General features: G+C 41.5%; 2 protein-coding genes across 3 annotated transcripts; one reads left to right on the forward strand and one right to left on the reverse strand.

Annotated features, from left to right (window-relative positions):
• Positions 1-181: 181 nt before the first annotated feature.
• LOC122170955 (chondroitin sulfate N-acetylgalactosaminyltransferase 1-like) lies at positions 182-8,142 on the forward strand (the record flags this gene model as incomplete). The annotated part of the gene is made up of 5 exons (XM_042838237.1): positions 182-348; positions 998-1,176; positions 1,576-1,670; positions 4,074-4,155; positions 4,525-8,142. Coding segments are annotated over 5 exons (807 nt in total), but the record flags the coding sequence as incomplete, so codon positions are not given.
• SH2D4A (SH2 domain containing 4A) lies at positions 7,635-20,395 on the reverse strand. Of its 2 annotated transcripts, none has more exons than XM_042838242.1 (9): positions 19,898-20,395; positions 18,932-19,106; positions 18,137-18,296; positions 15,690-15,755; positions 15,179-15,317; positions 12,474-12,690; positions 11,943-12,073; positions 11,269-11,489; positions 7,635-9,743 (listed from the first exon to the last, which is right to left on the reverse strand). In XM_042838242.1, the coding sequence occupies exons 1-9, from the start codon at positions 20,070-20,072 to the stop codon at positions 9,651-9,653; spliced, it is 1,377 nt and encodes a 458-aa protein (XP_042694176.1). In that variant the 5' UTR covers positions 20,073-20,395; the 3' UTR covers positions 7,635-9,650. The 2 variants fall into 2 exon arrangements, with proteins under 2 accessions (XP_042694176.1, XP_042694177.1); XM_042838243.1 differs by having other exon boundaries at positions 18,932-19,091; positions 19,898-20,394.
• Positions 20,396-20,479: the final 84 nt, after the last annotated feature.

Raw genomic sequence — 20,479 nt, forward strand, 5'->3', positions numbered from 1 at the left:
AGGCTCTATTAAAATAGCAAACACTGTTTAGAGGGTTGTTATCCAACCTGCCTTAAAGTTGATTAGTCTGCAGTCCCTTCTAGAAAAAGCAGTGAGCCTCTTGTTCAGTGTACAGATCTCTGCTGGTGAATTATGCCCTCAGGAATGCCTTCCAAAGTCCACCCTACACCATCTTCCCCAGGATGTGCTGGTTACTGAAGCACGTGAGCTTCTGGGACAAATCATAAATCTGTCTCTGTTCTCTAGGGAAGTGGGCATTCAGCAGGATGGGAGAATTCACCTCACAGTCGTTTACTTTGGAAAAGAACAAGTGAATGAGGTCAAATCTATACTTGAAAATACCTCCAAGTAAGTACCTGAGTATCTGATGTATGAACAGTGCACACAGTGATTGTATTATGAATTGGAGACTAGATTAAAAAAAAAAAGTCCTTAACTCATTGGAGAAAAAAAACGTTCTTCGTATCAGTTATAAATGTTGTTATTCTGACAGTCCCTGATTTCTGAAGGTGACTTTTTAACTGTCTCTGAAAGTCAGTCTTCAGACTTAACAGGTACAGGCAATCTAGTAGAGCACAATCTAGTAGGTGCTTTTGACCATCGTGCCAAAAATTCTTGTCTTGATCAGCTTTGTTATAATCCCCGTGCTGGAAGAAGACCCTTAGTTACATAGATACCATAGGTAATGTGGCCACAGGTATTTTATATTTGCGTGCTGAAGAAACACTTGTCCTGCTAAGCTGCACTGGGGTCTTTATAAGGTCTGCCCAAGGAATGTCTCTGACAGGAATGCTAGCATAGTCATATGGAGGTCAAGCTCTGAAAGTACACGTAGTGGAAATCTTCTCAACATTTTAAGAGCTCGTCTGTTCCCCTAAAGTGCTCTCAGAACCCTGGTATGATAAATTTCTGTTAGGTTTCACATACTGGATTGTCATCTCCACTTGCACTGAGAGCTGGAAGTGAGCATATGCTGATGAATATTTTCCTACCCTAGATCAACCAATTTCAAGAACTTCACTTTCATCCAACTGAATGAAGAGTTTTCCAGGGGCAAAGGATTAGATGTTGGTGCTCGAGTTTGGAAAGGAAGTAATGTTGTTCTCTTTTTTTGTGATGTGGACATATACTTCACAGCTGAATTCCTGAACTCCTGTAGATTGAACACACAGCCAGGTACTGCTACTCTGCTTTCAGCAGATCCACAACCATTGTGTAACACTTCACTACAGTATTCTTGTATTTGATTTGGTGATGAAGCTACTGTAAATCACTCTTAAAACGTAGGGAACTAATTAAGACGTATGGAAATACCATCACTGGTTGGCTTTTGAAATGTTACAGCACCTCCCACCTACTGTAATTGAATTCCTTGCCTTCCACACCTCAACTTTTCGGACCTGAGCCACCTTGTTTATTATATCCTCGCATTTGTGTTCCCATGCAAAGAATATAAGCTGAGTTTAAAACTTATGTGACTGTATGGTTTTGATCTAGTCTGGATTGTGTCTTGTATGTGTGAGAAATGCTTTATACAGTTTAAAAAACAAATAATGAACCCATTGTCGTTTCTAGGAAAGAAAGTTTTCTATCCTGTACTCTTCAGCCAATATAATCCCAGTATAATTTATGGCCATCAAGATTCCATACCATCTTTAGAACAGCAGCTGGTAAGCATATTTTTTTCTGAATGCCTGCGTTTACATGTACAAAATTCTCAATTTGAAACAGTGCATGTACTCTTAGGAAGTATTTCCCTATTCCTTGTGCATAATGACATGCATAAAAGTGCTATGAAGACAAAATTAAGTATAACAATCATCTCACTGTGAATTCTGCTATTATTTCAGCCAAAAAGTATGTAAATATTATTCATTTTAGCCCATGCTTGTTACTTTATACCTGGAAACTAAGAACTTCAATTTTATCTGCTGCTCTGTCAGAAGGCATTTTTTTAATTGGCTAACAAGTCACCCATGGCGTGGTGTCTTGGGGTAAAAGTCCTTGACGTTGCTCTCATCTCCTCTTTGCACTACTTCTTTTTCTTACATCTTGAGAAGTTGGTGCTTGCCACGGCTGCTCCTCTTGATGTTGCAGGTGCTGCATCTGCCTGGGTCTGTCCTGTCTTAAGCTGGGCACTCTTGCTGTAGCTAAGAGTTTGGTGGTGTTGGAAGCCCAGCAACAGTCACAAGTGGAAAAAAAACAGACTACCTTTTTTTTTTTTTTTCCTTTCTAAAATAAAAAATGCTTTAGACTACTCATGTAGGGAATAAGTAGTTGAAAGATCATGGCAGTGTAGCACTTAGAGATTAAAAAAATACTTCCTCATTCACAACATCTATGAAAAGACAATCTTTTTTTAAGCTGTCATGCTTAAAATTTATTTCAAATGTTACTGAAGAGTCTGGAACATCCTTTTTACTGCTTTTGTCTCAGAGGAAACCTGCTGTGGCAATACTATAGAATTTGCTTCAGGTTTTCTCTCTGAGGAGAGCATGCTAGAGATCCTCAGGCTTGTAAACACTGCTTGGAAAGGAAATAGAGTTTAGCTCACAAAGTCTCATAAATTCCACAAACTGCTTTGTCAGGACTGAGCAAATATTTATAGCTAATACTTGAATCATAAAATGTGATGCTTATTTCAGAAAAGCTTCTTGATTTCAGAAAGTACTGCCAATCTCATTTTTAGGTAGATTTTTACATTTTCAGCCCACATTAGTTCCTGGGCAGGAGGCCAGATCTCTGCCATTAAAACAAGACAGTTAGCTCTGTCCCGGTACTCGTGCTGCTGAGAAACAAAAACTTGTGAAATCTTTGAAATGAATTAATTTGTGCAGGAGCTATTTGCGCTAATGGAAAATAATAATGCTAATGCATATGTGTAGCTTGCTTTGAGGGCATAACTGCAGAGATTTCTTGTTACAGTGCAGATCTGAAAGATCTTATTTTCTTTTAATTGGTTTCTCTTGTCAGCTTGGTTTTTTGGGGGAAAGAAGAAACAAGAAAGAAAGAGCAACAGGAGCAGTAAAATAAAAAAGCCACTAAAATGACAAAGGTTATGAACAAAAGGGAGAAGGCATGAATGAGAAGGCAGGAGAGACTATTTTGGAATAAGAATTTTTGGTTAAGGAAATGCTGCTGGGATTGATAAATCCACGAATGGAAATCCTGCCTCATCTCCTGCAACTTCGTTACAAAGGGAGCCAAAATTTTCAAAAATAGCTGCTTAGGGGTAGATTTGTAACCACCCCTTGAAGAGGGTGAAGTACTGCTGACTTCCTTAGAGGATTTAAATACCTGTCCCAGTCTGTTGAAACTCTTAGAGTTGAAATCACTCACACAGGGGAATTAGGACCTTGGTGATCTATTTTTGTATGTTTGCTTCGAAAATGATTGCTGTGGTCTCTAATTGCTCTGATTTTCCATCTATAATACACTATATTTTCATAGTCCATTTCAGTAGTGTGGGCGGCATATCTGTTATGCCAAAGACTTTTATGGAATATATATTTACATTACTGGGCTCTAGTTTTAGCTGGTAGCTAAAATAGTTATGTGATGAAAATTATCCTTACCACTTTTTAAATTTTGGTCAAAACTAAGTTAATCAAGAAGCTGTCATTTGTACAATCAGGTCAGAACATCTGTTCTCTTCCAGAGCTCTTGTCCACCATCCAGATGCCGCCCATCAGCTCTGTTGAAGAGTCTGGCTTTTGTGTCTTATCAGTATGTTTCTTACACGTGATTTTTGATTTTGACGTACCTCTGAAGAAGTGAACTCCAGATTGTGATGGAGATATTTCTCCATTTGAGCTGGAATAGCAGTCAGGGAGCAAAACCTGATCCTTCTCTGTCAGGGGATTTATCCATGATAGCTGATGACATGGTTGTTCTTCTGGGCAGAAGCATGCTATAAATATCTACAAATGCTGGTGGATCAGCTACCGATTTACGTGGTGTAGAGTAAATGGGCAGTTGTTCCTGTTTCTGACTGCATTTGGGAACTTGTTTCTCTGCTGCTCATGCTGTAAGCATTTCTACTACCGTATAAATGTTCCTTTCCCCTCATGCAGATTATTAAAAAAGAAACTGGATTTTGGAGAGACTTTGGTTTTGGAATGACTTGCCAGTACAGATCTGATTTTATCAACATAGGTAAGAATAATCCGCTCAAATACATTGGCTGTTTTACTGAAACTTAGGAAATTGTAGTCAACTTTCCTTTCTCTGGCCAGTGTGTGTCCATACCTCTGTTTGCAGCAGTAATCTGGCCAGGTGTTCAGGCTATTCCCAAGTGCCATAGAGGTTACCAGAATCAAAGCACTGATTAGTACAAATAAAGCAATTCTGGCTGGTGGTGAAAGATTTGAAGTTGAGGGATTTTGGACACTTTGTTGGCAGAAAGCATAGCTGTTTTCAAAGGCTGACTGGAGCAAGAAAACAGCAGTAGTGCAATTAATAGCATCAAATTTGATAGTGGAAGATGCATATTTCTAGAGTTATTCTGGATTTTCTTTGTGTCAGGTGGCTTTGATCTGGACATTAAAGGCTGGGGTGGTGAAGATGTACATCTGTACCGCAAATACCTTCACAGCAATCTCATCGTGATCAGAACACCCATCAGGGGTCTCTTCCATCTCTGGCATGAAAAACAGTGTCTGGACGAGCTGACCCCAGAGCAGTACAAAATGTGCATGCAATCCAAAGCCATGAATGAGGCTTCTCACGGCCAGCTAGGGATGCTTGTATTCAGGCAAGAGATTGAAACTCACCTCCACAGACAGAAACTGAGCAGTAAGAAGACCTGAAGCCAGAAATTTGCTAACAAAAGATGGGTTAAGACTGAAAGAGAATGAAGATTTCAACGGGCTGGAAGCAAAAGCAGATGAGGGAAAGCGCTTGTCCTCACTTCTTCTGACTTTCCTTAATAGGGCTTTTAAATTCTCCGTTAGCTTGTTCAGCACTTGCTTCCAGGGGAGACTTGAACGCTTGGTGAGATAAAAGGTCATGGAGACAATGAAGGTTTCATAAATATCACTGTGATACAGTAAAGAAGGAGATGCTCTTCCACTGGAATGTTTGTAAGATGCATGCAGTTGTTTAAAAGATTGACCCTTCGGTGGATCAATAATAATGAGCTATTTTCTACGTATCTAAAAAAGGCTGTGTTCAAAGATACAGAGTACCTGCTCTGAAAAGGAAATCTGATTATTAACAGTGGTTAAGCTGGAGTGACCAAAAGTCTTTTTTCCTTTTTGGGAGTTGGGTGGGGGGGGCAGCTGCAGTGTACTTACAGGATTATTCACCAGTTGATTCAGTGACAAGAGCCATTTCAGTGCTTTCTAAAATTCAGAAAGAGAAAATCCTGCCAGTCAACTGTGATTTTTCCAGAACATGTGAGGTTAGTGTTGTTCTATTTTGTGGACAGTAAACCAAAAGCAATTGTCTCTGTCTGTATCACATGAATCAGATGGTGTATTTCTGCTTCAGAATACTGTAAGTATCTCAACATTCTTTCTTTAAAATGGATTTGGTTTTGCCTGGGAATTAAGTTGTCAATACTTGTGGTTTTCAAATTCTAGCCTTACTAGGAAACAGTACAACCTTCCAATGCTTGGAAAATGTTCTGCAGTTCTGTTTTTCCTGGATGGGAACTTTGCTCAGATAAATGAATTGATTTTACTGTAGAATCTGAGTGCTGGAAGAAAGAAGCTTTATGCTGGAGAAGAGGAAACGTATTTCAACTTGGAGTACTGGTTTAGCAGGAAACTTCAAATTCTGAATGCCAGTTACAAAAATTAATGAAAATTTTCTGACTTTATACCAAAGTATTCCATCTGAACCAAATCTAGAATCTTGCCCAGGGCATAGCAGATTTTGTAATTAACAAAATAAATTTTTTTAATGAATTACTGAACCCTGGAAATTCTCTTACAGTAATTGTGTGTTCATGAAATCAGCCATCTTAATAGTTTTTTTTCAATGATCTAACTGTTCCAAGTGAGCTATTGTTTTTGTAGAGCGGTTTAATGCTGACTGCTGTATATCATTTCAATGTTAAATAGCCAACAAAAAATGCATGGGTTTGTCAATCCATTTATTTACCTAAGTGCTGCTTCTCCCAGTGGTCTCTTTATTTTATAGCTACGAACTAGTTCAAGGCTGTCTGAAACTAGATTGTAATGTGGCTTTTGGGTTGTCAAAGCTAGGGGCAACAAGTATAAAAGACAGTAATTATGAATGAATAAAATGCTATTTGTCCTTTGGCTGAGTGATAGGAAGAGTGCTCGTGAACCTCTCTAGAAAGCACTGCATGCAGAATCTGCAAAGAACGTGCTACTACTGTTAGTACGTCTTCCTTTGTACGTTTACATATTTGCCTTTTGTTAGATGCAAGTGACCTTCATTGCACTTTCCGTGTGGAACACCAAACATGTCCCAAAATTGTGCAAAAATACACAAGGATCTGCTGGAAAGAGAACTCCGTGCTTAGGAAAGAACCCTTAATGTATCACTTACAATGCTATCAGCAATAGTTCAAGTAGATCTTCCAAAGAATGGTTTTCTTTCCAGCATGCATGATAAATTCTTTAAGTTAATCTGTTCTGATGGAGGAATCTGACAAATGTTATTGTACTGGGAGGAGTCAGGCATGTTGAATACATCTGAGGGCTGTGATCAGCTCTGTTCCAAAGTGAAAGCTTTTCCTATAGTCCCATTTAAGCTGGATTTGAAAATGGATGATGCATATAGTAGAAATTTCATAATTGCAACCGGCCTTGAACTTGACCTTTTCTATTTCCTGTGATATTTTCCATCATCTTCTGTTAAGTATACCCTAAGCCCTGAGCAGCTTAATGTTACTCTGAGGTTGGCACGTCCTACTTGTTGAGCATGGTTGGATGATCTCTGGAAGTCCATTGAAACCTAAATTAGTTTCTAATTCTAAGCTTTGGGCATCTGTAAGTTCAATACTTTGCTACTTTGGGTGTAGCACATCATCAAGCCCATGTCAAAGTTGCACAAGTTAAGTTTGTTGGCTTTGTTGGTTTTTTTTTTTTTTTTCTTTTGAGATCTCTTGTGATTTTTCTTGCATGTCTTTTCCCATAGGGATGCCAGGAGTAATACTGTCTATGTGCTTTCTGTCTCCTGGCTGCAGAACCTAGTTTGGCAAAAGGTGGGAATGAATCAGTGATGAGAGCACCAGCCCACAGTCATTGGCCATCCCAGTGAGATTCAGAGGAAAAGCTAATCACAGCAGAAGTCTGGTAGGCCTGGCTTAAGCATGGAGACTGTACTGATATGGAAAAAAGAGAAAGGGAAGCTGTTATTACCTACACTTCCATAGACAATTGGAGGTCTTTCATGCTGATTATATGAACATCCAACATAAGTGTAGCTTTTGATAGGCAGCTCTCTACCTTCCGTGTCCTAGAAACGGACATCTTGTGATCTTTCTCAGAAAGGCAGTTTTAACAGGATCTTAGCTGGGGAGAGAATACAGGTCACTATTCACATTCGGACAGGTCACACGGGAATTTCTGGGTTTACTTTTTGAGGACTTTGGGATGTTCTGGTTAAAGGAATGAAGGCCTTTGACTAAATAAATTGACATGTCCTTTCAGCTGTCATAATTGTTTCAGCAAGTAGTTTACTAATGTTATTACCCTTGTAATACTTGCACAGCATCCATTGAAGAAGAAATTGTGGACTTTTTCTACAGACTGTGAATAAAACCGGCATCTCTGATTCTTCCTTGCTTCACTCATTCTAAGGGTAACTTGCAAATAGGAAGTTATAATACAAAGGTATCCACTAGTCAGCAGTCCAAACAGTGAAGAGGCCCATTATGGATCTCAGAGACACAGTTGCTCATGTTTGTGGGGTCCTGCTGTGTCAGTGCCAAATCAACCTGCACATTAAGTCTGCAAGTTAACAGACTGTTTCCCAAGTTTTCTCTCCCTGAGAGCTCTCAGACTCCACCTTTTTAACAGAGACTTTGTCTGGTTTTTACTAGCCCATACTTACACAAAATTCTGTATGATTAGTCTCCAGCAGGACAACTGCTATGCTGTACACCTGAGAACGTGAGAAGGTATTCTCTAGTGCTGTGATTCTGTGACTTAGAATTTCTCAGAAGAAGTAGTTCAGAAGAGGGAAGGATAGCTTTTTTCCCCCTACAGACTGCTTAGTGTCCTTTCTCATGATCGATGTTGATTATTTTGAAAATAACTAGTTCATATATGTGATATAATGCTCAAGAAGTTCCTTAAATCTGTTGTCCCATTACAGTTGCTACTTTCAGAATCTCAATTTACATTAAGGCTTTTATCTCTAGTTAAACATGCTGCAGCTGGAATGCTGATTATGCTCTCTGTGGAAACCACCTATCAGCATGACTGTAAATTTTAAGACCAGGTGATGATAAGAATTTCTTCTTATCTATGTTCTGCAAAATGCTGGTCCATATAAGACTCAAGCTTTTGACTGCTTCTGTTAAGCAGGGTATCCCTGATCCAGTTGAAGGAAGGGAACAAGTGAACAAGTGAGTACTTACTCTTTGACAGTCACATCTCTAATAAATGATGGTGTTAGCAGTCTTGCGCAATAATCCCAAGTTGTGCATTTTCTCATGTGAAACAATTCAAATTGAAGCAATCTGGGTGAGGATTAATTTATGCGATTCTGTTCAGCTTCTTCCTCAATATTCTTAATTGAGTTTTAAGAGCAGTGTAACAGATACAAAGAGAGAACATTTTTGGGGGGAAAAAAAAAGAAAAAAAATGGTTCTGTTCACACCATCTGCGTCCCAGTAATCTGGACACAACTAGTAATAAATAGCTCTATTCTGAAAAACAGCATTATTTACTGGCAAACACTTCCGTAAACTGTACTAATACTGATACAGGCCCTGTTTCTTACATTATTTAGGCTCTGTGAATGCAGTTCTTACTAACAAATTCTTGCATCCCTTCTCCACTTCCTTGCAAAAGGTTAATCCTACTCTAGGCAGAAAGGCCAGTGTGGGATTTAGATACAGGTTAGAAAACTATATTCATAGCCTACATTCAGATGCTCAAGGAATTTTTAAAATGTATTTTTTATAAAAATCCCTCTTCAGAGAACACATTTCACTGAAAGGCACCAAGGGTATGCTTGGATGTTTTACTTGAACATCCTTGATTCCAAGGGCACAGCATTTTACAGCACTGTTTCACATTAAACAAATTACTATCAAGGCTGATTCACTTTCCAAGTTGTTTGGTGCCTTCAGGAAGCTATGATCTCATTCGATTTTAGGTACCAATCTGTTTCCCAGACAGCAGGCAACCTTGCATTCAAGAGCAAAATGCAGCTTGAACACAGATATCCCTGAGGAAATCTGCAAAAATCTCTGTTCGACTGATGCTTCATCGTCTAATCCACATGCATGATGTATCTGGATGTTCTGTAGCTTGCTGGACTGATGCATCTTTTAACTCTGTTGAAACAATAAGCCTGTGTGACAGCACTTATTTTCCCACTGCTTTGTTGAGAAGGATTTGAAATAGAGGCACTTATGGCAAGTTTCAGGTAAGCATCAGCCGCTTCCAGTTTGAAGTGCGGTCTTGGTGAAAACGGTACGGGGCTACATAATGAGACTGGGAGTTTCACTCAAAGAGAGAGATGTAATCTGGTTCATGGTCCTCTTGACCACATGGGTAAAGCAACAGCTCCTTTCCCAGAGAAGTGATGGGTTCATCCTGTTGACAAAGAATACAATTAAACACTTTTCAAACAGGCCAGTATACCTGGAATATCCCAATATATTGCCACTCCATTACTGTGGACCTATTAATGTGTGATATGTGTAAGAGCCCTGGGAATTCAGGAAGCAGATTTGCGTGGCTGGTTTCTGCCTTCAAGAAAATGTTTATGCTTGGTCTGGTAATCCAGTGACATGATTCTGGTAGGTCTTGGAAACAGCTATGCTTATCTTGTAATATAAGCAGCTTCTACAGTGAGAAATGCTGTCCTGCCTAGGAATTTCTGGTGTGAGGATTGTGTGGCATGCAAGTTAGTGGGACTGCAAGCTTGCTGCAGCTCCACTAGTGCAGGTGGGAGGCCCACAAGTGGGAGTTGTGTTTGTGAAAGGGGTGGGAGTGGATCCTGCAAGTGAGTATGTGCCTTCTGCTTTGGTAGCCTGTTTCTAACAAGAATTCCCTGGAAACCGTGTTTCTGTTTCCCATCCTGTTCTCAATCCCAGTAGTAGATGTATGGTGTGAAGTCGCCTTCTTTCATGGTTACCCAGTGGGTGATGAGCAGAACCTACCAGAGCACTTTAGCCAGGTAGGTTTGCCCTGCTCCCACACACATCTGCTGTAGTGTAGTAGAGTCCATAGGATTCTTTGCAGACTGTGGGTGTGACTCTATTTTTAATACAGGCATCCACACCCAGGCTTTAAATTTTCCAGCTCTGGTGCCAGTAAGTTGTCTAACTCCTGCTTTCAACAGATTCAGCCTGGACTGTGAAACCTATGCAAGAAGCAGGTTGAAGTAGCCCAGAGAGAGTTTCACATAGCAGATGGGCATAGATATTTTCTTCATAAACCATTTTAGTTTAATCACGTCTACATTATGCTAGGCACTTAATTAAAAGAAGTATAAATTTTATGTGAACCTTTTGGCAAAATGGTTGTCCTGTCTCTGGACAGATCTTACAGTAAATGAATGCACAGTCTGGACCTTGGAGCCTATGCAACTGCAGTCAGTGCCAGCAAACGCTTGATGTTGCTGTCATAAGGACCTGACGGCCTTCTTCCTTCTCTTCCATTATTTGCTACGTTTGCTCCATATCCATGTACCTTGCCTGCTTTGAAATTATAAATATACCTCGTTCTCTTGCTTTCTTAAGCTGGAGGTGAACTATTTTCTATTTATTGAAATTGCTGGAACTCCACAACCACAGAGAAAATCATAACAAGTCCGAATGCTGTCACCTATTGTCTTATCAGCAGTTCTGCTAAATAATGTGTAGTAACTTGAGCCCTGTACAATGTGTTCTGCCTACGTAAGGGAGAGCAATTCAAGTCTAAGACATCTGTGATGTATTTGGTTGTCCCCACTGGGGGACACATACCCTTCTGGAACATCACATAGAATACCCAGTAGAAATAAAATGGGACTAGTTAACCACATGATAACAACTGAATCTGATCCTTCTTATTTTGAAGTGCCCTGAGGCAATTACATAAAAAATAGTTAATGAATGCATTGCTAGACCTTCACCTTGTGGTAGTCAACAAGGTCAGCCAGTGTTGAATGTTGTAGCTGGTCTACTCCAAGGAAGCTGTAGGAATCACTGGAGGCATCAATAAGGAAGTGTTTACATCCCTCTGCAGACCGATAGGAAAGCACGTAGCCTTTGATTTTCTCACTGACACGGATCAAAAAACTCCCCGGCATTGTTTTACTCAGAAGCTCCTCTGCTTTCTTAGAGGTTAGGATACCTGTTCAAAGCCACAACACAGAATTGAAGTGAGAAAAGCATTTGTTCAGGAGCAGATGGAGCAATTCCACCAGGAAACCTTCTTTACCATTCTAAAACTAATTCACAGTGCTTCTATCCCCTGCATGTTTTCTTCCCAGCAGTCCAAGAGAGGTACTGCCATTGCTTGTAGCAGACCGTGGTGTCAAGCTAACTGTACTTTGTGCTAACTGTTCTACATCCAGCATATTAGGCCTGTTACAACTAGCTATGAGAAGTCGAGATCTGGTTTTCACTCTTAAGACTTTAGCTTGATGTTTGTCATAATTAGAGAAATTCAAACTATTGTACATACTTAAAAATTGAAAACTTAGCTACCTTCAAAAAGTTAATGGAATCAGTCTGTTATAGCAGCCCTCTTAGTTGAAACAACTCCTTAATAGGTTGGGTTGGGGCAAAAGCGCTCAGGACTCACCATGAAACCAAGGTGCTATCGTGTCTGTGGTTTTCTGATACCCAGCTCGAAGGGGGAATTGCTCCTCTTTGAACCACTTGATGATGCTTTGTTCAGCTGAATTGGAGATTGTTCTCTGGATTGCCTCTTTCCTGTTACAAAAGACAGTGATTTGCATATCAAGTTGAAATGACAGCTTTTGGATCCTGGCAAGAATTGCTTTTTTGTTCAGCCTATTAGGAACTGTCTCAGTTTTGTCACTGAAATGGAGTTTTTGGTATGAGAGTTTATTTTAGTGAACGGTAATGTCAGTGAGAATCCCAGACTGATGGTTAATCTCCAGGTGTGAACAAATATACCTCATCACTGATCAACAGCTCTGTCACAGTCTTTATACCCTACGCTGGAATATAGTTTAGCTTTCTTATTTTTCCCTGTGGAGTGTTTCCTCTCCATGAGGAGAACAGGCCTTCCCCATCTCAACCAGCCCTTGCCAGAGCAGAAGAATCCCACTCCCTTTCCCCTTCCTCGAACAGTGCACGTTTTTCTCACCTAACTGCTCTGCCATTCGCCATCACAGGAGGTGGAAGTTTAGGCTTTGGTGGGAGAGGAGGGTATTGGAGCGGTCGCCGATCTCCTGCTGTGGCATTTCTGGATATGTCTGCCTGCTTCCCTCTGTGGGCTCCCTGCAGTGAAAGCCTCCTGTAGTCATCTCTGGCCTGCCGCGCAAGAGAGCGTCTCTTCTCATCTGCTGCCTTGGATTTCCGCACTGGAACAGAAAAGCAGTCATACAGGAGCGAACAAGCAGGCAAGTTTTGAACTTGCTTCTGCTTAGCCATCTCTCTGCTTGCTGAAGCTGAAGAATAATGCATTTCAGATCTTTTAGGTTCTCTCCGTGCCCCAGCACTAGGCACAAGTGGTGTTACTACGGAGGGAGGGAGCTCTGGAACTGAAGTACTTCCCCTCCTCTATTTTCAAACAGGCATCTTAGATTGTATGTATTGGAAGTCATTTATCTTCCCTGCAAGCCTTGAGTGGCTCAGCTACTCTGGCCACTTTAATGCACTTATCTGTGAGAATACTTGTCACCTCTCTCACACCACTTTTGGCAGCTACTATTTAAAAGAGCCCAGTTCTTATTTCTTCAACGGATAAAAATCTGAGTTCTATCTTTGTACTTAGAAATGACTTGGTTTTGTTTCATGTGACTCTTGATTCAGACATGTATTTCTGTGATGCCTTTTGTGTGAGCAGAGACCTGAGCAAGAAGGAACAGTTATTCAATAAGATAAGAAAATGTTTTCAGCTGACCCATAGACTTTTTGAATGAAATGGGGGGGAAAAAGCACAATTACTTTGTCAAATTAAAATCCCCACTTAATTATAAATGGTACAAGTATGCCTTTCTTCAAAGGCTGGAGAGGGTGGGAGAAAGGAAGATGGAAGAAGCAAGTGGCCCTTTAGCCTTTCAATTTAATTAGTGCACTGAGACAGGAATTTTGCCCCAATCCATCTAACTTTGATAAAGATCAGGAGGAAAAGAGATTTTACGCTGCATGCAGTGAAATAATGTTGGAAAAGCCACAGCAATACCTGAACAAAAACTTTTGTTTCTATTTCCAGCAGACTGGGGAGGCAGAAAAACTGCTGAAATGACCACAAATGGATCCTCTAAAGGATTTGAAAATCTTGATAGGCTTTACAAAGGGAAGGGAGTGTTGCTGTGACTCTTCTGTGGAGCGGAGAAATTGGCTGGATATTATTTTGTTTGTTTTTGCTGAGTAACCAGCTCTTCAGCCTGAGTTAGGCTAGTACTTTCTGTGCTTTTGTAATCAAATTCATTTTTTTAATTAGAAGAACAGAAGCCTTGGCCTGAAGTGAAGACAAATGGTAGTACAGCATTGCCATCTACTGAAGAGTAGGGGAGAAACTAGGAAAAAAAAGCATTACGTTTGCCTTCAATTTTCCTTCTCCCCAGGAAAGGAAGACGTGAGGAGCAGAACTTGAACCTGGATGGAAACAAAGGCAAGCAGAGGGACAGGGTATTTCTCTATTTTCTGTATACTAAGCTTGTGACCCTTTTTTTCAAGTCTCTGAAAAAGCTGCACAGCAAGATTCCCTCAAAAGGAATCAACTTGAATATATTTTTTAATCAGGTCATGCTGAAAACTGAGCTTTGAGATGTGTGGTTACTATGAGAGATCCTAGAAGGAAATGTAGTCATTGTAGTAACATAAGTAGAGGGTTCAGGACATACTTGGCAGCAGTGGTAGGTGTTACTGTAAGTCTCACACTGTTGTGTCATTTTTGATCTTGTTTATTGGATTGTTTATATTAGAAGATGCAGCAGGGCCTCTGGATCAATGAGATTTTTTTTGTGTAAAAGGGAAGCAGATGAGAGGACTGTGCCTTGCAGAGAATCACAGAATTGCTTAGGTTGGAAAAGATCTTCAAGATGAAGTCCAACCTTGAGGAAGGGAGGATAGGAAGCAGGGAGATTTGGAGTGGCCCTTTGTGTTTCATGCAATGTCATTCTTTCATGTTTCATATTATTTCCGAGGTCTCAGATCAGCTTACCTCTCCACAATACTGTCCTGTTGTGCAAGAAGGAGCCTTACCCTGGCCCAGTGTTGATCTTCTGCACAGTACAGAATTTTACTGAGTAGCAAAAGCCCTTCCCACTGATTTCTGAAGTTTGAAAAGTTTCCTTTGCTATGAACTAAGAGCTTTTGAAATAATCATTTTTGGTTCATCCTCACTACTTATAATTCTTTCCCACACAGGCAGTGGTTGCTGCAAATTTCTGCCGAAGGCCTGCTTTTAGTTTAAAATGAATTACCGTGGCTACACTCATGTGGGTCCCATCTGTTATTATTTTCATAGGGTATCTGAGGGCTGTCAAATGCCAGCAAGACTCATTCTGCTTGACGTTGTTGATTATTATTTAAATCTATCAGCTTTCAATCAAAAACAAGAGCTCTTTAATCAAAATATAGAGAAGACTGAAAATGGGAAATATTTACAAGTGGAGAATTTTGTGTAGGATAAATTTGCCAATTCACTGTCCAGCACTAGTTTCAATGCTGTGTGGACACAGGAAAATTTCTGATAATGCAGCTCTGTATTTTTTGGCAGTACTTTTCACCTACTAACTGAAAAATACAGAGTTCCAGTTTTGCAAGGGAATGACTGAGGTGACCACACAGAGCCCTAAGATTTCTCAAGGCCTGTAGGAAAAGGTCATCCTAAGATCTTACAGGATTCTTGCCACTCAGGCTCATTCTCATCAGGTTTCTGCACCACCTTCTGGCTCTCTGAGCATTTGTGGCTTTGGGATATTGCCTTCAGCAGGACTGTAGTCTCTTCTCCCGAATTTCTCCTGTGTCCTCCCTTCATCTGTGAAAGAAACGGTATGTTCAGTGCTTTGTTCCAGGCTAGCTTTAGCCCTGCTTTTCAGCTAGTTTTGAAAAACTAGGGACTTCATTCTTGGTTATAAATTCCTTTGATTTCAACATGCAGAACCTCTTCCTTTACTGCAGGTTACGAAAGAAAAAGAAGGGCAAAACAGAAATGATCTGAAACATCTTCACATGCTATTCCCCAATCTGCCAGGCTGGCCTGCTTTGTTCTAGAAGAGCATGGTGGTACTGGGCAGAACTGGGCCAAGAGGTGAACATCCTTGGTGCAGATGAGTCTCAGGCTGACTGGGACTTAAAGATCGTGTTTGGATCTGACACAAAGTCAGGAGCATCCTAGGTTGCAACTTACCTGTGAGAAGCCACCCTTCCTCATCTGGCAGTCTGCCAGCATCTGGTGAACATCCCGGGCTTCCCTCTGGGCAAAGGAAAAGAGCAGTGAGAAATAAAAGCAAAATTTGGACTTTCACTCATTTTTGGGATGTGCTCTTGACAAAAACCTGGATGATTGCAGGTGGAGATTGTGGGCTGCCGTAGCTTGGAATGCTCTTTGTGTTGAAGTGCCATGCTTTGTGCTTTGCAGACTGCTCTTTCCTCACAGATTTCTCTGGTGAGCCCAGTAGGGCAGGCAGTAGCATTCTGCATTTTCAGAGCTGATCCCAAGCAGCAGCTGCTCTCTCCTTTTCATTCTCCTCCCAGGTAAAGCACAAGACTCTTGAGAGTGCTTTACCCTTTTGCACCAGCAAAGCATTCCCAGAGTGCATTTTGTTTGTGCTCAGGACTTGAGGTACACTTCTGTCTCACGTCCTGCATATGCAAGGGGCTGGACTATGGGAGTTCAGTGCAGAAGGAGTAATGTGACTTCTATGTTAACAAATTTTGCCAGTTTTTTCATCGTATTAAATCTTATGTGCCGCAGGAGAAAGAGTCAGGGGTGTCAAGAGTCATCCCAAGTCTGCTTATGTTTGCTAAGTGACACTCTCAAGTGGTCCCAGGGAGCAGACAGCTTCCCTTCTTTCTCTCTCTGTAAATCAAGCCCTAGCAGAGCCTGCCACCTACAGCTCTACCTGCCTTTGCTCAGTTGCTGCTGTAGCTGACTACTGTAAACAGCCGCTTATCTGACTTACCAACTAGCTATGTGTCTTGTGTTTTCTCTTTCCTAAAACCAGTCTGGCTGTGCTAGCAGCTGAGACCTGTCTTTTAGGAAAAGATGGGTCTCGTCTTTGAGCAAACACCCACCCACCTCCCTGTTTGACCCAGACTGCCTCCCACAGTACAATGAGTAATATGTCAGCTGTACTAAACTGCTTACCAAGGACATCTTTGCTTTCTCCATCACCTGCTGAGCTAATATTTAATATAAACCTGGGTTTCCAATTTCCATCTCCTAAACAAAGAACTACGAACTTAAAACTTGAGTGAAGCAGCTTAGATCTACCCCCACAGCCTCTGCAGCAAAGCACAATGCTCAGAGCCTTCAGGTACAGAAAAAGCAATGTAACAAGGGAGGTGAGAGAAAGCTCCCCTTCCTCTCCACGCTTACAAAATGCAACATCTGGGTCTGCAGTCTGCATCCTCCCTTTGGCTAGCAAAAACATCAGAAATCTGGGAAAATTACTTATTTATAATACAGTGACAGAAAACAGAAAGTGAAATAGGCAAAACCCCTCAAATTTGCAGAAGTTTATTAGGGTTTTGTATTTTTGGTAGTGGGATTTTTAGTTGGCTGATGTGGTGTTGGGGTTTCTTTTTTTGTTAATTTTGACTAACAGTTTTCTTTAAAAAAGGGTAGGGGGGGGGGGAAAGGATCTCCCACATAGTGGCTCAACTTGAGCAAACAGTGCTGAGAAAAACCTTGTGTGATTCAGAAACATCTGATAAAGGAGTCAGCCACTCAGCCACCAAATTCCCTTCAGTATATTGGCAGCAGGGGGAGAGGCATTTGACCCAAACCCAGCTTTCAGTTACAATGCTTTTATGCTGAAATATGGCATGGCTGTGTAATAGAGGAATATACACTCACGGAAGTTAGCAGTGAAAGCTGGAATGAAAGCCTCACAGAATGAAATTGGACTTCTCCCATTGAATTGGCAGGACTTTTCTGTTCAACTGTGATTGCATTGGTAGCTAATTTTTTTTTTTTTTTTTTTTAATCTCAGTTCTCTGCAAATGGCTTTTTGTAGCTAGTTAAACAGTACAAATATATTTATTACTGGAGAAAAATATTTCTGTAATAAAACACATCAGTAAAGATGAGATGCTGTTACTATAGTTACTGCATTTGGACTTGTCCTATGCTGTCAAGTTTATAAACTGTCATCTTCTCTAGAAGACAAAAAGAAAAAAGAAAAAAAAAGACAACAGAAGAGGGAACTTGAGGATACATATGTTAGAGAATACTGGAACTACATTCATCTCATCTTCTGTGAAAGTAGATGATTTATCTGAGGGCCATCCTGGGATGCTTGCCCTGGTCTTGTCTGAAAAGCAGTCCAAACTGACACAGAGCAGGAAAGAAATTACTGTGACCCTCACTTTATCCGTGGAGAATGGAAGCAAAGGAATTGAGAGTAGCTAATGGTGCTGAGCAGATCTGTCCCAGCTAACAATAGCATTTAGACCTTCTAAGTCCTACGGAAGGATGTAGCAGTATGGCTTGTCCTGGAAGTACAGAAGAAAAGCCTTAATCGTCAGCTGGCTTTTCTCTCAGATTTCTATTTAAAGCAACCAGGATTTGCTGCACTTCCTAGATCTCAAAGCAAATGATCATGATTAGTGTGGAAAAAAGGGGAAAACTACCTTTTTGAGCTCCTGGCTTTTCCCAATTGTACCAGCAGTGTTTTTTCTCGCCTCTTCTTTCTGTTCCTCTACAGAGTTTTTATTTTTTCCCTGAACTTCTGTTTCACCCAGGACTTGTGGCTGTGGTTGCGGAGACTGTGTTACAGCACAGTCTGTCTCTCTGAAACACAAGGGACAGTTCTTAGGAATACCAGGGAGTGACTTTCTGCTCTCTATAAACATCTCACAGGAAATTACACATAAGCAAAGTAGTGCTGTGATGGAGCAGTGTGCCTGCATGCAGCTGTTGTGTCTCCAAATCAGGTAGAATTAAATTAGTTACTCATTGTGACTAACTGTTGGTCTGCTGTAGGCAGGCAGGCACCTGTTGGTGAATCAGTGCAATCCAAACACGTGGCCTGCTGCAGAAATAGTTACCATTTCCTGTGATATTGTGAAGTTACTGCACAGTAGGGATATCCTGGGAGACTGAGGAGCTGGGGCAGCCCCCAAGCTGGAGTTGGTCTCTGCTGGTATTATGTGCAGAAAGCCTGTGCCTTTACTCTGTAAGTAGAGTGTGACAGTGATGACTGCACCCAGCCCCAAGCTTTACATCAAAGGAAAGAAAAGGGGTTTTACAAAAAGATTAGTGTTACTCTCTGTGGCAGTGCTGGACTTGTCTGCTTGCTTCCTGGTGAGGAGAAAAAATTACAGAGCAGAGGAGAGAGTCCCCGGAGAAGAGTGCAGCCTCTCTTTTCTAGTAAGGTCTTTTCCTCCCTGTCCACCCCCCAAGTCCTCCAAGGGAAGGGTGCTTACCTGGCCTCCTTGCCTTGCTCATTTGCTAACCGCTTGGCCCTTTGTGCCTGGATCTCTTCGCAGATGGCTGCATAGGATTTATCTGAAGGATGCTCACCCATCACCCACACCCAGACATCGTTGTCAGCACCTAGCTTCCATTGTACAGACTTCGTGCTGGCTGGAAAAGAAGTGGCTTTTTTGAAAACAGTTTGGTCAGCAGCTGTCTGCAGGACCTGTGTCCCTTGGCTGCTGCTGTTGGCAGTACCCTTCCAAAAGCAGCGGTACATGGGAAAAAATCAGTTGGGACACAGGACACACCTGCCTTTTCATTTCATGGTACTGCAGCCAGGTCAGTGAAGGAGACATTTTTTATTTTAGAGGCTAGGGATGTCACTGTTTCTTTTCTTTCTCCACTTCCTTGCCACTGCCCTCCCCAACCCCTTGGTACAGAGACTGGTGAGGGGTGAGCTATCTGCAAACAGAGCAGGTGAGAAAGAGCTGAGAGAACAGTGCTGCAGTCCTGGAAGAGAGCATGCTATGTAATCCTAACAAAGACGAGGAGACTTCAGGTCTAAAGGCATCGTTTTGGTGCCTCAGCCCGTGTAAAAGCACTCACCAAACTCCTGTATGTTGCTGACATCCTGGGAGAGGTGTTCAAGTCCAAGGTTATGTTATAGATAGATTCAGAGACCCCCATTGAGCGGGGGGGATGAGATGAAGCTCTTGCTCTAGGGGACAAGTAAGCCATGCCTTCTCAGGAAGGGGATTTTGGAAACTTGGCTAAGGAAAGAGCATCGGGGCCAGAGAATAAAACCGTTGTGTGAGAGGCCAAAACTACCCCATCAGAGCTGGGCTTAATTACAGTTTGGAAATACAATTATGATGTGTCCTGGGGAGAAAAAATTGCTCTAGGGAACATGTTAGCTCCCATTTCTAGGGCGCAGCAGACTTGGTCAGATCTGGGCCAGAGCAGGAAGTTCTTACCTTTTTTTGGCAGTGGCTTCTTTGCTGAAACCTTGTCTGCAGCAGCTTCTCTTTCTTTCCACCGTCTGATCTGCTCCTGCCTCATCTTGTAGAAGAGGATCTGCTTCTGCTCCTCGCTGAGTTCTGCTAGCAGGTCAGGATCAATGTACATCTCCGATAATATCTGTTTCAGCATGGCTGTGGGTTTCAGTTACACACGTTGGTGGCAATGATCTCCAGGGATCCGGTTCTCTTCCTGGCTTGAACGTGCCTGCACCGATGAGAAAGACTCCCCTCCCTCCTGAGCCTGGAGCAGGAATGCAGGCGTGCCAGGGTAATTATACTTCTGTCTTTTTTTTTAAGCTCAGACTTCCTGCACAGACCAAAAAAAAGTAAATAAGTAGCTTAAAACCTGCTATTAAAATTTCTTGAAATAACAGGTGAGCTCAGCTCAGACACAGCCCCCGCATGCTCTGCCGGGACAACTGTCCGGAAGTAGGAAAAGTTCTGTAAAGGGGAGTTTTTGTTTATATACGTTGATAAACCTAGCTGATAGACTATCAAAATAGAGCGAGCTGTGCCTGTTACAGTCATCAGAGGTGT

Source organism: Centrocercus urophasianus, unplaced genomic scaffold (genome assembly GCF_019232065.1).
Source record: "Centrocercus urophasianus isolate 14NV4802_14NV808 unplaced genomic scaffold, USGS_Curo_1.0 seq_743, whole genome shotgun sequence".
NCBI classification, from domain to species: domain Eukaryota; kingdom Metazoa; phylum Chordata; class Aves; order Galliformes; family Phasianidae; genus Centrocercus; species Centrocercus urophasianus.